Consider the following 16158-nt stretch of genomic DNA (forward strand, 5'->3'; position numbering starts at 1 on the left):
CCACCACTTTGAGAGACTGAGGCGGGTGGATCACTTACAGTCTGGAGTTCAAGACCAGCCTGGCCAATGTGGTGAAACCTTGTCTCTACTAAAAATACAAAAATTAGCCTGGTGTGGTGGTGTGAACCTATAATCCCAGCTACTTGGGAGGCTGAGGCAGAAGAATCACTTGAACCCAGGAGGAGGAGGTTGCAGTGAGCAGAGATCTCACCATTGCACTCCAGCCTGGGTGACAAGAGCAAAACTCCATCTCAAAAAAAAAAAAAAAGGTGGGGGAGGGAGGGTAGCTGGCAAGATGGCCAACTAGGAACAGCTCCAGTCTGCAGCTCCCAGTGAGATTGACGCAGAAGGCGGGTGATTTCTGCATTTCCAACTGAGGTACCCAGTTCATCTCACTGGGAATGGTTGGACAGTGAGTGCAGCCCACAGAGGGTGAGCAGAAGCAGGGTGGGGCATCATCTCACCTGGGAAGCACAAGGGGTTGGGGGATTTCCCTCCCCTAGCCAAGGGAAACTGTGAGAGACTGTACCAGGGGGAATGGTGCACTCCAGCCCAGATACCATGCTTTTCCCATGGTCTTTGCAACCAGCAGACCAGGACATTCCCTCCACTGCCTATGCCACCAGGGCTCTGGGTTTCAAGCACAAAACTGGGTAGCTGTTTGGGCAGGCACCAAGCTAGCTGCAGAAGTTTTTTCATATACCAGTGGCACCTGGGATGCCAGCGAGACAGAACCATTCACTCGCCTGGAAAAGGGGCTGAAGCCAGGGAGCCAAGTGGTCTGGCTTGGCAGGTCCCACCCCCACGGAGCCCAGCAAGCGAAGATCCACTGGCTTGAAATTCTCGCTGCCAGCACAGCGGTCTGAGGTTGACCTGGGATGCTCCAGCTTGGTGGGGGGAGGGGCATCTGCCATTGCTGAGGCATGAGTAGGCAGTTTTACCCTCACAATGTAAACAAAGCCACTGGGAAGTTCGAACTGGGTGGAGCCCACTGCAGCTCAGCAAGGCCGCTGCAGCCAAACTACCTCTCTAGATTCCTCCTCTCTGGGCAGGACATCTCTTAAAAAAAAAAAAAAGGCAGCAACCCCAGTCAGTTACTTATAGATAAAACCCTCATCTCCTTGGGACAGAGCACCTGGGGAAAGGAGTGGCTGTGGGTGCAGCTTCAGTAGACTTAAACATCCCTGCCTGACAGCTGTGGGGAGAGCAGCAGATCTCCCAGCACAGTGTTCGAGCTCTAATAAGGGAAAGACTGCCCCCTGAAGTGGGTCTCTGACCCCCATGTATCCTGACTGGGAGATACCTCCCAGTAGGGGCCGACAGACACCTCATACAGGAGAGCTCTGGCTGATATTTGGTGGGTGCCCCTCTGGAAGGAAGCTTCCAGGGGAAGGAGCAGGCAGCAATCTTTGCTGTTCTGCAGCCTCCACTGGTGATACCCAGGCAAACAGGGTCTGGAGTGGAACTCCAGCAGACCTGCAGCAGAGGGGTCTATTAGAAGGAAAACTAACAAACAGAAAGGAATAGTATCAACGTCAACAAAAAGGACGTCCACTCAGAGACTCCATCCGAACGTCACCAATATCAAAGACTAAAGGTAGATAAATCCATGAAGATGGGGAGAAAACAGTGCAGAAAGACTAAAAATTCCAAAAACTGGAACACCTCCTCTCCTCCAAGGTATCACAACTCCTCGCCAGCAAGGGAACAAAACTGGACGGAGAATGAGTTTGACAAATTGACAGAAGTAAGCTTCAGAAGGTGGGTAATAACAAACTCCTCCAAGCTAAAGGAGCATGTTCTAACTCAATGCAAGGAAGCTAAGAACTTTGAAAAAAGGTTAGATGAATTGCTAACTAGAATAACCAGTTTAGAGGAGAACATAAATGACCTGATGGAGCTGAAAGACACAGCACAAGAACTTCGTGAAGCATATACAAGTACCAATAGCCGAATCAATCAAGCAGAAGAAAGGATATCAGAGATTGAAGGTGACCTCAATGAAATAAGGTGAGAAGACAAGATTAGAGAAAAAAGAGTGAAAAGAAATGAACAAAGCATCCAGGAAATATGGGACTATGTGAAAAGACCAAATATACGTTTGATTGGTGTACCTGAAAGTGACGGGAGAATGGAACCAAGTTGGACAACACTCTTCAGGATATCATCCAGGAGAACTTCCCCAATCTAGCAAGGCAGACCAACATTCAAATTCAGGGAATCCAGAGAACACCACAAAGATACTCCTCGAGAAGAGCAACCCCAAGACACACAATTGTCAGATTCACCAACGTTGAAATCAAGGAAAAAATGCTAATTAAGGGCAGCCAGAGAGAAAGGGTGGGTTACTCACAAAGGGAAGCCCATCAGACTAACAGCAGATCTCGCTGTAGAAACCCTACAAGCCAGAAGAGAGTGGGGGCAAATATTCAACATTCTTAAAGGAAAGAATATTCAACTCAGAATTTCACATCCAGCCAAACTAAGCTTCATAAGCGAAAGAGTAATAAAATCCTTTACAGACAAGCAAATGCTGAGAGATTTTGTCACCGCCAGGCCTGCCTTACAAGAGCTCCTGAAGGAAGCACTAAACATGGAAAGGAACAACCGGTACCAGCCACTGCAAAAACATACCAGATGGTAAAGACCATCAACACTATGAAGAAACTGCATCAACTAATGGGCAAAATAACCAGCTGGCATCATAATGACAGGATCAAATTCACACATAACAATATTAACCTTAAATGTAAAAGGGCTAAATGCCCAAATTAAAAGACACAGACTGGCAAATTGGATAAAGAGTCAAGACCCATTAATGTGCTGTATTCAGGAGACTCATCTCATGTGCAAAGACACACATGGGCTTAAAATAAAGAGATGGAGGAATATTTACCAAGCAAACGGAAAGCAAAAAAAAAAAAACAAAAAACAAAAAACAGGGATTGCAATTCTAGTCTCTGATAAGACAGACTTTAAACAAACAAAGATCAAAAGAGACAAGGGCATTACATAATGGTAAAGTGATCAATGCAACAAGAAGAGCTAACTATCCTAAATATATGCATCCAATACAGGAGCACCCAGATTCATAAAGCAAGTTCTTAGAGACCTACAAAGAGACTTAGACTCCCCACAATAATAGTGGGAGACTTTAACACCCCACTGTCAATATTAGACAGATCAATGAGAGAAAATAGACAAGGATATCCAGGACTTGAACTGAGCTCTGGACCAAGCAGACCTAACAGACATCTACAAAAGTCTCCACCCCAAATCAATAGAATATACATTCTTCTCAGCACCAATTCACACTTATTCTAAAATTGACCACATAATTGGAAGTAAAATGCTCCTCAGCAAATGCAAAAGAATGGAAATCATAACAAAGAGTCTCTCAGATCACAGTGCAATCAAACTAGAACTCAGAATTAAGAAACTCACTTAAAACTGCACAACTACGTGGAAACTGAACAACCTGCTCCTGAATGACTACTGGGTAAGTAACAAAATTAAGGCAGAAATAAAGATGTTCTTTGAAACCGATGAGAACAAAGACACAACGTACCAGAATCTCTGGGACACATTTAAAGTAGTGTGTAGAGGGAAACTTATAGCACTAAATGCCCACAAGAGAAAGCAGGAAAGATTTAAAATTGACACCCTAACATCACAATTAAAAAAACTAAAGAAGCCAGAGCAAACAAATTCAAAAGCTAGCAGAAGACAAGAAATAACTAAGATCAGTGCAGAACTGAATGAGATAAAGAAACAAAAAACCCTTCAAAAAAATCAGTGAATCCAGGACCTGGTTTTTTGAAAAGATCAACAAAATAGATAGACTGCTAGCCAGACTAATAAGAAAATAGAGAAGAATCAAGTAGATGCAATAAAAAATTATAAAGGGGATATCACCACCGATCCCACAGATACACAAACTGCCATCAGAGAATACTATAGACACCTGTACGCAAATAAACTAGAAAATCTAGAAGAAATGGATAAACTCCTGGACACATACACCCTCCCAAGACTAAACCAGGAAGAAGTTGAATCCTTGAATAGATCAATAACAAGTTCTGAAATTGAGGCAGTAATTAATAGTCTACCAACCAAAAAAGTCCAGGACCAGACAGATTCACAGCTGAATTCTACCAGAGGTACAAAGAGGAGCTGGTACCATTCCTTCTGAAACTATTCCCAACAATAGAAAAAGAGGGAATTCTCCCTAACTCATTTTATGAGGCCAGCATCATCCTGATACCAAAGCCTGGCAGAGACACAACAAAAAAAAGAAAATTTCAGGCCAATATCCCTGATGAACATCGATGTGAAAATCCTCAATAAATTACTGGCAAACCAAATCCTGCAGCACATCAAAAAGCTTATCCATCATGATCAAGTAGGCTTCATCCCTGGGATGCAAGGCTGGTTGAACATACACAAATCAATAAAGGTAATCCATCACATAAACAGAACCAATGACAAAAACCACATGATTATCTCAATACATGCAGAAAAGGCCTTTGACAAAATTCAACAACCCTTCATGCTAAAAACTCTCAATAAACTAGATAATGATGGAAGGTATCTGAAAATAATAAGAGCTATCTATGACAAACCCGCAGCCAATATCATACTGAATGGCCAAAAGCTGGAAGCATTCCCTTTGAAAACTGGCACAAGACAAGAATGCCCTCTCTCACCACTCCTATTCAACATAGTGTTGGAAGTTCTGGCCAGGGCAATCAGGCAAAACAAAGAAATAAAGTGTATTCAATTAGGAAGAGAGGAAGTCAAATTGTCTGTTTGCAGATGACATGATTGTATATTTAGAAAACCCCATCATCTCAGCCCCAAATCTTCTTATACTGATAAGCAGCTTCAGCAAAGTCTCAGGATACAAAATCAATGTGCAAAAATCACAAGCATTCCTATATACCAATAATACACAAACAGCCAAATTGTGAGTGAACGCCCATTCACAATTGCTACAAAGAGAATACCTAGGAATACAACTTTCAAGGGATGTGAAGGACCTCTTCAAGGAGAACTACAAACTACCACTCGAGGAAATAAGAGAGGACACAAACAAATGGAAAAACATTCCATGCTCATGGATAGGAAGAATCAATATCATGAAAATGGCCATACTGCCCAAAGTAATTTATAGATTCAATGCTATCCCCATCAAGCTACCATTGACTTTCTTCACAGAACTGGAAAAAACTACTTTAAATTTCATGTGGAACCAAAAAAAGAGCCTGCATAGCCAAGACAATCCTAAGCAGAAAGAACAAAGCTGGAGGCATCACACTACCTGACTTCAAACTATACTACAAGGCTACAGTAACAAAAAGAGTATGGTACTGGTATGAAAACAGATATATAGACCAATGGAACAAAACAGAGGCCTCAGAAATAACACCACACATCTACAACTATCTGATCTTTGACAAACCTGACAAAAAGAAGCACTGGGGAAAAGATTCCCTATTTAATAAATTGTGTTGGGAAAACTGGCTAGCCACATGCAGAAAGCTGAAACTGGATCCCTTCATTACACCTTATACAAAAATTAACTCAAGGTGGATTAAAGACTTAAACATAAGACCTAAAACCATAAAAACCCTAGAAAAAACCTAGGCAATACCATTCAGGACATAGGCATGGGCAAAGACTTCATGACTAAAACACCAAAAGCAATGGCAACAAAAGCCAAAATTGACAAATGGGATCTAATTAAACTAAAGAGCTTCTGCACAGCAAAAGAAACTATCATCAGAGTGAACAGGCAACCTACAGAATGGGAGAAAATTTTTTGCTGTCTATCCACCTGATATACGGCTAATATCCAGAATCTACAAAGAACTTAAACAACTTCACAAGAATAAAACAAACAACCCCATCAAAAAGTGGGTGAAGGATATGAACAGACACTTCTCAAAAGATGACATTTATGCAGCCAACAAACATATGAAAAATAGCTCATCACTGGTCATTGAAGAAATGCAGATCAAAACCACAGTGAGATACCATCTCATGCCAGTTAGAATGGCCATCATTAAAAAGTCAGGAAAGAACAGATGCTAGAGAGGATGTGGAGAAATAGGAGCACTTTTACAGTGTTTGTGGGAGTGTAAATTAGTTCAACCATTGTAGAAGACACTGTGGCGATTCCTCAAGGATCTAGAACTAGAAATACCATTTGACCCAGCAATCCCATTACTGGGGATACACCGAAAGAATTATAAATCATTCTACTATAAAGACACATGCACACGTATGTTTATTGGGGCACTGTTCACAATAGCAAAGACTTGGAACCAACCCAAATGCCCATCAATGCTAGGCTAGATTAAAAAAAGTGCCACATATATACCATGGAATACTATCTAGCCATAAAAAATGATGAGTTCATGTCCTTTGCAGGGACATGGATGAAGCTGGAAACCATCATTCTCAGCAAACTAACACAAGAACAGAAAACCAAACACCGCATGTTCTCACTCATAAGTGGGAGTTGAACAATGAGAACACATGGACACGGAGCGGGACATCACACACTAGGGCCTGTTGGTGGGTCGGGATAGCATTAGGAGAAATACCTACTGTAGATGACAAGTTGATGGGTACAGCAAAAACCACCATAGCACGTGTATACCTGTGTAACAAACCTGCACGTTCTGCACGTGTACCCCAGAACTTAAAGTATAATTAAAGGGCATACATTCAAGTACCCAGTATAATATCTGATGCATAGTCAGTGCTTTATAAATTATAAAGCTATTAATAGTATCATTGTTGAATATCTACTATCTTTCCAGCACATGGATTAACTAATTTTACGATTTCACCAACCTTATGAGAATTGTGCTTTTATTTTATGTGTGAAGTAACTGAGCCACAGTCTAAGGAACCTGGCCAAAGTGCACAGCTAAACAGGGCTGGAATCCATCTATACCCAGGCAATCTGCATCCAGACCCCTTGCAACCACGGTGCTGTATTGACCCACTAGTTCTCCCTTTTACTTCCGGGCAACTTGGAGTGTGGTGTTTTTCTCTCTCAGAAAACTCATGTTATCTTTTCTGCTTAACACATTTATCCCGGCTTGAATTAAATGTCTGTAAATGTGACAATCTCTTTTAAGTTCCACAGACATCAAATGACACTATTTTTTAGTCAAGTACCATGGACAAGTTTAAGGGACTCATAATTCATTCATTGTGCTCTTATTGAGTGTAAAAATAATGTGTTTTCAAAGAGGGCAAAGTTATAACTTCGAAGAAAGTGTGAAGCCAGCAGGTCTCAGGAGGGAAAAGGAGCTTCAAACAGCTCAACGCAGTGTTTCTGATTGCCACAGTCAATGAAATTATGGAAGCTTACTTATAAGGGACTTGTGAAAAAAGTGATTTGAGGCCTGGCACCATGGCTCATGCCTGTAATCCTACCACTTTGGGAAGCTGAGGCAAGAGGATCACTTGAGCCCAGGAGTTTGAGACCAGCCTGGTCAACAAGACGAAACCCTGTCTGTACAAACAGAAATTATCAGGGTGTGGTGGTACGCGCCTGTAATCCCAGCTACTTGGGAAGCTGAGGCAGGAGGATCTCTTGAGCCCAGGAGGTTGAGGCTGCAGTGAGCTGTGATTGCACCACCACACTCCAGCCTGGGTGACAGAGCAAGACTGTCTCGAAAAAAAAAAAAAATGACTTGACTGGGCGCGGTGGCTCACACCTGTAATCCCAGCACTTTGGGAGGCTGAGGCAGGCAGATCACAAGGTCAGGAGATCGAGACCATCCTGGCTAACACGGTGAAACCCCGTCTCTCCTAAAATACAAAAATTAGCCGGGTGTGGCAGTGTGCGCCTGTAGTCCCAGCTGCTGGGGAGGATGAGGCAGGAGAATGGCGTGAAGCCAGGAGACGGAGCTTGCAGTGAGCCAAGATTGTGCCACTGCACTCCAGCCTGGGTGACAGAGCGAGACTCCATCTCAAAAAAAAAAAAAAAATGACTTGAGGCAAATTTCTTGGTTCAAGTGGTCGTGTTTTATTTCTACATTAGTACTTGAAAAATCTTATTAGTGGAGTTTTCTGTACTTACTCATAAATCTCAGCTGCTCTTTTTCAGCATGAAGTATGTAGTAACATCTGTATATGCCAAGTTAAGAAAAGGTTTTTCCTGCTGTCACTACATTTTAAAACACTCTTTTCAGTGAGTGTATGTCCCAGTAACTGCACATACTTCTGCCCCCAAAGAGAGAACACCGCCTCCCTTCTCCTAGGAGTGTCGGATATGTAGTCACGTTTACCATGTCCTGAGCATTTTGCAAGGTAATTGTACATCTCCCCTTTCCCTGGGGGGATTAGCCAAGGAACTCAATTATTCATTGCTTGATAAAGATTAAATTGTGTTTTTATTTACCACCAGGTCTGATTATCGATGCTTTTGGAGAACTAAGAGACCAACAGGAACAAGTCAAAGAAGATATGGAAGTAAGCTTCTCCATTCATGACTCAGCTTTTTTGTTGTCCTGGGCCCTCGTTTTCCTCACTACCTTTATCAATAGAATCATGAATGTGGGAAGGAGGTGGGGAAAGGGCACAACTTGTGGTTTCACTGGCCTGTTTTCCATTCAAGCAATACATATAGTTGAGCAGCATGGTCGGCTGAAACCGTGGTGGATGCCACGTGCATGCAAACAGCAATAGGACGCCATCCTTTCCCTCCAGAAGTGGAGAGACTATTCATTCAAAACCAAAGATTCAATGACAAGTAAATAGATGATTACAGAGCAGTGTGGTGAGTCCTTTATTGGAGTAAAGCCCTGAGTGGTAGGGTCTCCAGGGCTGGTATCTGATTCACTCCTGGATGGTCAGGGAATTTCCTAGAAGAAGGGATGTCTGAGCTGAGGCCTGAAGACTGTGGAAGTCTGTGGGTTCGATAAAGAGAGAGGAGGACAGTTTGGGCAACCTCCCAGCCCCTTCTCCCACACCATGGGCATCTCCAAGGGTACCATTCACAGTGGGATCTTTGAGCCCATCACCACCTGAAATTATATACCAAGACTGATTTTAGGGAAGTTGATGTGCAGGGTTTTTTTTTAGCAGCCTCAGTGCTACCAGATGCAGATTAAATTCCGATGATGAGGCTGGAGAGGAAGACCAGTGAATGAAGAACCTAATCACTCATTTGAGAAATTTACAGTTTAATATATGGGCTGTGGGAAGCAAGAAAAGGGCTTTAAGCAGGGCAGCCAGATGATCAGATTTGTATTTTAAAAAGATAACTGGTTTAAAATGTGAGGCATGAACTAGAAACTGGCAAGAACAGGGACAGGGAAGTGGGCTGTCAGCATTTTCCAGGTGGGAGATTCTGAAGCTTTTGCTAGAGGTGTCACATGGGTATTGGGCAAGTACTGCCTGAATCCATCTAGTTTTTGCATCCTCAGTGAGGGACTTAGTGATTAGCCAAATGGAGAAGATGGAACAAGCAAGGGGATATCCAGGTTTCAGGCATTAGCCACCAGATGGATGGTGGCATAGTAAGCTGATGTAGGTAACCCAGAGGAAGAACAGGTTCATCAGTAAAGCCGATGAGTGTGATTTGAGCCACTTCAATTTAAGAGGCATCATTGGAGTGGTATGAAGACCTGATCGATTGTTCTCCCCTATTGCTCAATGTGACCTATCAGCTGTCAGCAATTGTTGATCAGTAAGGCAGGAAGAATTTTATACACTATTATAATCATCTTGATTGTAGTTTCTAAAATACAGGGCCTCATAAACATGCTTCAGATGGCATAAAACAGCTTACAACTGGTAGGGAAAGATGAGCACCAGAGTCATATGGGACAATTATTGAATACATTTGAAATGATACATGTGCAATTCTAATAATAAAACAGGGAGTCTGCTTCTCCTTGGGTTTTGTGGACCAGGCCTGTCTGCAAGGGGCAGACCTAAGCAGGTGCCTCTCTACAGGGTGCTTAGGAGAGGCGTGGTCCAGAGAAGGTGGAACCAAGAGGACCAGGAACCTGGTCCCTAGAGTTGAAAGTTGTTCTCCATTCACATCCACTGGCTAATTGTGTACCTAGCACAGCACCTGGAAGACCCTTGCTAAACTGTAGATGGGATGCCTCATAGCTTGGTATTTGATTTGGCCTTTTCTAAAGGAAAGTAATCTGTACCTTTTCCCCCTTGGTCATCCGACTTTGTTTGGGTGGGTACTAAGTTTGCAGTTTCAGTTGAGGCACAGTTAATCCTGCTTAGATAACTTTAGTCAATGTCATGAACAAGAGTTGATCACTAAGCCTGGACATTTTCACCTAGGCTAGAGAAAGGAAGAGACGTTGCTTTTCAGCCATCATCATCATCATCTTGTTCCCTGTCTGCATCTGCTACTTCTTGCTGCTGGTACCTGTGTCATTTAAGCCAACACCAAGATATAGTTACAGCGACGGTTCCATTTATATTCGTGGGCTTGGCACAGCCTCCATGTGATGATCTTTGACGTGTATTGAATGAACCAAATAATAGCTGCCCCTACATGGCGAGTTGTGTTTTCCTTTCGTTTTGCTTTCTGAACTCTGACCTTAATATTTCCCTTTGTTTTCTAGACCAAATGCTTCATCTGTGGGATAGGCAATGATTACTTCGACACAGTGCCACATGGCTTTGAAACCCACACTTTACAGGAGCACAACTTGGCTAATTACTTGTGAGTGTGCCCGTTTCAGAATCTTCCACCTCTCCAGTAGACGCCACCGGTCCCTGCCCATCTCAGAATATAGAGGAGGTTTTTGTTTATTGTTTAAAAAACAATTGCTGCAGATACTTTAAAAGAAAGACCAACAGCTAATAGCTGTCTTTTCCTCTGGAGTAGGTTGACTTAAGAGGTTAAGCTGCAGCTCTTCATGTAAATGATACTTTCTAGAACTTAAAATGAAGAGGTGGACAGGGAGCCTTGGTCATGTTTCTCATTTGAGATGGGAATTCTCAGGCTGCTTCCTAGGGAGATGCGAGTCTCCGTTTTTCTTCTTGCAGATCTTAAGAGGACTTTCAGATCTCGTCAGGCACTGTTGGATACCAACTTAAAAGCTGCATTTAAAAAAATATTAATACATAGAAATCTTTCCATTACTCAAGATGAGCCAAAAGTATAGTTTGGTAAAATGCTATTCTTACTCATTTTCAGACCCAATTTTAGTATCAAACAGAAGAGATGCCGAGTAGCATTATAGGGAAAAAAATTGGCTTAACTATACTCAGTGGAACTTGATCAGTAAATTAAAACTTCTCATTAAGCTGGTCTTCAGTTCTAATTCATCAGTGTTGATTTGATTCTGACCAATGTGTATATTCCTAACTTGAAGCCTCTAGGGTAAAATAGCAACAGATCAGAAAAGTCAGGTCAACAGCCTTTCCCGTTTCTGGTACACTGTAATTTTTCCAAAAATTTGCGTGTGGTATTTTCTCTGTGTTGGCCATAATGGAATGCAACAATACAATTTATCTACATATACCCTGTTTATCCTAATATTTCCATACAGTTCATTTCTGATCAGTTTCTCTGTATCTGTAGGTTTTTTCTGATGTATCTTATAAACAAAGATGAAACAGAACACACAGGACAGGTAGGTAAATTATTATATGTCATCTTCCGAAAGAAATGATAGAGAAGCGCTAAATATCAGAACAAAATGTGTGCATTAAACAGTGAGGTACGGAATTACTTTCAGATATTAGTTGTGGTATCTTGATGTAAAGTTCCTGTTATGTTGAATGAGTATGGAAAAATCGCCTTTGTTAAAGTAGAATTCTATACTAAGTTTATGTAAAACAATAAGCTTTTACTAACTGAAAATGCTGGATTTGATTTTGAATTCCATTATTTTGAAAAATTGAGTTCTTAATTATTGCATAATGTCCTCGATTGTTTAATCAGATAATTTCCAATGAACTTCAAAGTATTATGTACAATGCATATTAAATGTCTAAGGTGTTTAAGCTATTTGAAATTCCTCTTCCAATGTGCAGATTGTTAGTAGTTTGAATTTGAAGGATACAATATTTTAAGAGAACCCTCAAAAGCATAAATGTATATATACACACACACATATATACATATATATTTTTTGAGACAAGGTCTTGCTGTCTTGCCAAGGCTGGAGTACAAGTGGCATGATCAGGGTTCACTACAGCCTTGACTTCCTGGGCTCAGTAAATCCCCGTTTCAGCCCCACAAGTACCTGAAACTACAGGCATGCACCACCACACCTGGCTTTTTTTTTTTTTTTTTTTTTTTTTTTTTTAATTTTAGTACAGACAAGATCTCATTATGTTGCTCAGGCTAGTCTTGAATGCCTGAACTCAAGCGATTCTCCCACCTCAGCCTCCCAAAATGCTGGGATTATAGGCTTGAGCCAGTGTGCCCAGCCAACATATTTTTAATCATTATAATGGTCAGGATGAAGATTATTACTAGACGTTAAGGTCTGGTATAGTTAGTTAGGAACCATCTAAATTAATGTGGACTTCTGTATTCCGTGTGATATAGGTAACAGAATTGAGTTTCTACCTTATGTTTTGTTAGCACACACTTTAGGGAAAATGTTAATACATTTCCTTGCCTTTTACAGGAATCTTATGTGTGGAAGATGTATCAAGAAAGGTGTTGGGAATTTTTCCCAGCAGGGGATTGCTTCCGGAAACAGTATGAAGACCAGCTAAATTAAACTCAAGACCCCATTTACCTCTAAAAACCAAAACCCCACCCCTCTCTGTCCCTCTGTCAATTTCTCTGCTCTCTTGGAAACATTTTGCTGATTTTGTGAATTGCCAGCCTTGTGTGTTTTCTGGGAGCATCGAAGCTGTGTTTCCGAAGACCTGTTTCCTACCCCCACCTTTCGTTATTTACTTTGAGACTAAAGACTGAAGAATAATCTAAATTCATACTCAGACAAAAAAAAGGAATTCTGGAAAGAAAAACATTCTGGACACTGTCATAACACACACAGACAGATTTTCTTCTGAGACTACTGGAGTCTTCTCGAGCTACGAGACCTTCACAGAGACGCGTGGCAGCCACACTCACCCAGCCTCTTTATTTCACCATCCTGGAAGGAAACTGTCTAATGGTCACAGAGCACTGTAGCACTTAACAGATTGCCATGGACACCAGTTGCGAAGGGAAATAGTGCCTTACTATATGTGGGTTGAGCTATGCAGAAGATACGTGCATGAAAAAACATCTTTATTTTCTTTATGTCGACCTTTCTTAGATTGATTTTGTGAGGTTTTTTTTTTTTTCCTTTAGTCTTTTCTTTGGTGGGGGAGGGTAAGAAAAGCAGTTTGCACTTAAAAAGAAAAAAAAAAAAACGGGTGGTGTGTCTCAGGACAAAAGGAGGCTCTTCTCATTCAGCTAAATTCACATTTGCCCCCCCCCCCATATGCTCCTGCTATTATTTTGGTAATGCTCTGATGCAACATTGCAACTTTATGAAATCTTTGTATGAAAACAAAAAGACTGCAAAAAATACACTTTCAAAAGAAACCATTCATTGCATGTTTATTATGCAAGTTTAAATGAACAAAAAGAAAACCTTCAGAAACAAGTTGATCAACGTGAGAGAAATTTCATGATAATTATTCATAGTAATAAAGTGTCGTGGGCTTAATTGTATATCTGGAGCCAGTGTCATCCACCAACAATGTGATACATTATGAACTTGACAGTAGTTTTGGGTTTTGCTCTTTCTTTCAGCCACCTGTGATCAGTTTTGTTGATTAAGGACTTCTTGTCAGGCCATTTTTTAATATCAAAGCTGAAGCAATATCCATTCAGGGATTTCATCAGTTGCATCACAAAACACGGATGATGATATACATCACTCCATGTTTTCCATTTTGAATCCTTTTAAATGTAATGCTAACCTTTACAGTTTAAAAAGTCAGATTCAGAATGGAAACAAGGTCATTTTGCAAACATTGGAGCTCTTTTATTACAAGTCTGCTTGTTAATTTTAGAATTGTAAAACCGCTCTGATTAAACTATTTAACTAACTTTCTCATCCTCTTCTTTCTCCATTTAAAACTTCTTATAACTGGGACTCATAAAATCTTGAGCTTCTAACTTGAGGTGGATATAGGACAATCCTAAACACTGCACTGAGACCTTTAACGCTGTCAGATTTCCTGGTACCTCTAAGACTGTTGTATGTATAATTGTGGGGCCTCAGAGTCACCAGGCACCTGGCCCACCCCTGTCATTTCCCTGTTATATGGGTCACCCAGACCTCTTGAAAACCTCCAATGACAGAAAAAAAAGATCGCGATCTCCCAGATTATTTAATTTTCATATAGCTCTCATTTTAGAAAGCTCTTCCTTGCTCAGGGCAAATTCATTTCCTATAATAATAGGAGTTCATTTTCTGTCTTAATATGAAAGAGGATCAGTACCCTAGCATGTGGTGTATTAAACATGCAAAAACCAATTGAACATTTGCTATGTGCAAAGTACAACATCATAGTGCTAGTATCTAGATTTTGCCTTTGTCTTCTGGTATCACTTTTATGTGGGGGAAGGAATAAATTTGGCTGTACCATAGGAATTTTCAAGCCTGTTCAGGGAGGTGATCTGATGCTCTGAAGACTCTGAATAGAATAAATGAGGTCAGCTCCACAAAACATCAAAGAGTGCACTGCCCTTTGCCAGGAAACACTGCAGAGCAAGCATCTAGTGGAAAGGAATGAATATTTTTCCAGGACGTAAAGTCCACTGATGGATAGATTCAGATGTTCTAGTTATAATGCTCAAATCAGAGGTGACACAAAGTAGCAGTACAGGTGGGGGGTGAGTAAATAAACGCATAGTTGCCCCTAGATTTTGCAGGCTCTTAAATAGGCTCTCCTGACTGTGCCCAGCTCTAAAGTTCTGGGAGAAAGAGAGAGGCTGGGATTTGGGACACATACGTGTTGGAGAAAAGAGTAAAGGAACAGAGCAGATTACTGGAGAAAGTCACACTTCCCAGCCTCCTCACTGGCCCACCATTAGAAGAAGACCCCTCTTCCTTTCCTTCCCAAGGCCTCAGAAGATAAGAGGAAGCTTTTCTTTATCAGCATGAATTCCCCCAGGAAATGTCTCAATGAATCTCAGACACAGTGTAGCTCTCCACTTCTCTAATTTAACTCAGGACTGCGTGACCCAAAGTCAAGAAATGGAATCCTTTTAGAAATACTAGATCAATATTCAAAGATTCACCCAAAAAAAACATAATGAACCCCCACATATCCCTATTCTCAACTACAACACTTACAAACATCATTCTGCCCCTATTTCATCTGTTCCTCTTTTTCCTTAGAAACATCTTTTGCATCTACGCCACAAAATAAGTTTATATTCACAATTTAAGTTGAAGTTTTCCAAACGCCCCTGGTCGTCACTGTCCACTGGTACTCCTCGGATGGTCATTTTTCGTGTGCAGGAGACAGTTTGTTCTCAGCCCCACAAGAACGCATTTAAAAGTCATATTGTAATGAAAATACTTTGACTGTAAAAATTATATCTATCTTGGAAAATTGTACATATTTTCACTATCTTGCTTCACCAGGGAAATGTTCATATTTTTCTGAAGCTCCTGTTTTCTGGGTGAATATACCAATTCAATACCTGTTGTTGTTAAGGTGTTTGGGTGGCTGTCAATGACAAGTGCCTCATTTACTCTGGGCACAGTGAAAGAGTACTTTTTGAAAATTACACTTACCCAAACACGGAATTCAGGTAAACTTGACATGGAACAGGCTGGAACAGTTAGACATTCCCCAGATTATTTCATAAATCTCCATTGTGTTGTGAGGAGAATGACCTCACTGTCACCTTCCGGACAACATTTCTGCCCAGCACTCAAAAATGTCTGTGATAGCGACTGGTTAAATAGCATCCAAATCTTGATACAAGTGCATGGATGGAGCTAGGGCCTTTTAATAGCCAAAAATATTAATAGCACATATCTCTCACAGAACAAAGTTCAGTATCCTTTCATCTAAAATGGTATAATTTAATTGTATGGCTAATGTGAAACTAAAGCAGGTAATTAAATAAATCCTTAAAGTTTCATGTTCCCAAAACCACAGTTTCACCTACCAACCCTGCACGCCTAT

At 41.1% G+C, this 16158-nt stretch overlaps 1 protein-coding gene across 1 annotated transcript in view; it reads left to right on the top strand.

Annotated features, from left to right (window-relative positions):
* RYR2 (ryanodine receptor 2) overlaps window positions 1-14062 on the top strand; it is a 784036-nt gene extending 769974 nt beyond the window's left edge. Inside the window, exons 102-105 of the mRNA XM_055233438.2 lie at window positions 8429-8493; window positions 10617-10717; window positions 11582-11633; window positions 12639-14062. Coding sequence (XP_055089413.1) covers window positions 8429-8493; window positions 10617-10717; window positions 11582-11633; window positions 12639-12734 — 314 coding nt within the window. The 3' untranslated portion in view covers window positions 12735-14062. The remainder of the gene's footprint in view (window positions 1-8428; window positions 8494-10616; window positions 10718-11581; window positions 11634-12638) is intronic.
* Window positions 14063-16158: the final 2096 nt, after the last annotated feature.

Source organism: Symphalangus syndactylus, chromosome 19 (assembly GCF_028878055.3).
Source record: "Symphalangus syndactylus isolate Jambi chromosome 19, NHGRI_mSymSyn1-v2.1_pri, whole genome shotgun sequence".
Classification (NCBI taxonomy): Eukaryota; Metazoa; Chordata; class Mammalia; order Primates; family Hylobatidae; genus Symphalangus; species Symphalangus syndactylus.